At 17.1% G+C, this 614-nt stretch overlaps 1 protein-coding gene across 1 annotated transcript in view; it reads right to left on the bottom strand.

The window, feature by feature from the left end:
• The window catches only part of PRSY57_1003500 (hypothetical protein), a gene marked incomplete at both ends in the record, with an annotated part of 5910 nt that overhangs the window by 3651 nt on the left and 1645 nt on the right, over nucleotides 1-614 (bottom strand). Inside the window, one exon of the mRNA XM_020114839.1 lies at nucleotides 76-379. Coding sequence (XP_019970385.1) covers nucleotides 76-379 — 304 coding nt within the window. The remainder of the gene's footprint in view (nucleotides 1-75; nucleotides 380-614) is intronic.

Below are 614 nucleotides of genomic sequence, written 5' to 3'. Positions count from 1 at the left end.
TTTTTTTTTTTTTTTTTTTTTTTTTTTTTTTTTTTTTTTTTTTTTTTTTTTTTTTTTTTTTTTTTTTCTTTTTACGTATAGTATTATTATCTCATCGCTACATAAGTTAATTAAAATAATATAATCATTTGTGAGGACTAATAAAGTTTCAAGAAAAACCTCTGAGCGAATTATATTTTGCTCACGTATGGTATTTATGTGAACATTAAATTTTGTATTATAATAAAATTGAATTAATGTATTTATATTTAATTTATGAGAAATTATATTTTGATCTTTCTTATTTATTTTATAAATATATCCATTTTCTAAGACACAAATAAGTTGATTGTTCAAAAGGAATATTAATAAAATGCAATACTTGAACAGGTCATAATATCTAAATTAAAAAAAAAAATAATAATAATAATAACATAAGCATGTTAACATAGAATAGTATTACATTGTATAATATATAATCTTTGTCTTATTTTCTCCCTCAACATTAATTTTAATCTCTCTATCTATTTCTATCACAATTTATATTACAATATATATCTATATTTTTTTCTTTCTCTATCTCTCTCTCTTTTTTTTTTTTTTTTTTTTTTTTTTTTTTTTTTTTTTTTCCCCTT

The sequence above is a fragment of the Plasmodium reichenowi genome, chromosome 10 (assembly GCF_001601855.1).
Source record: "Plasmodium reichenowi strain SY57 chromosome 10, whole genome shotgun sequence".
NCBI classification, from domain to species: domain Eukaryota; phylum Apicomplexa; class Aconoidasida; order Haemosporida; family Plasmodiidae; genus Plasmodium; species Plasmodium reichenowi.
The sequence above is the reverse complement of the archived record's forward strand: the minus strand, read 5'-3'. Positions and strand labels throughout refer to the sequence as shown.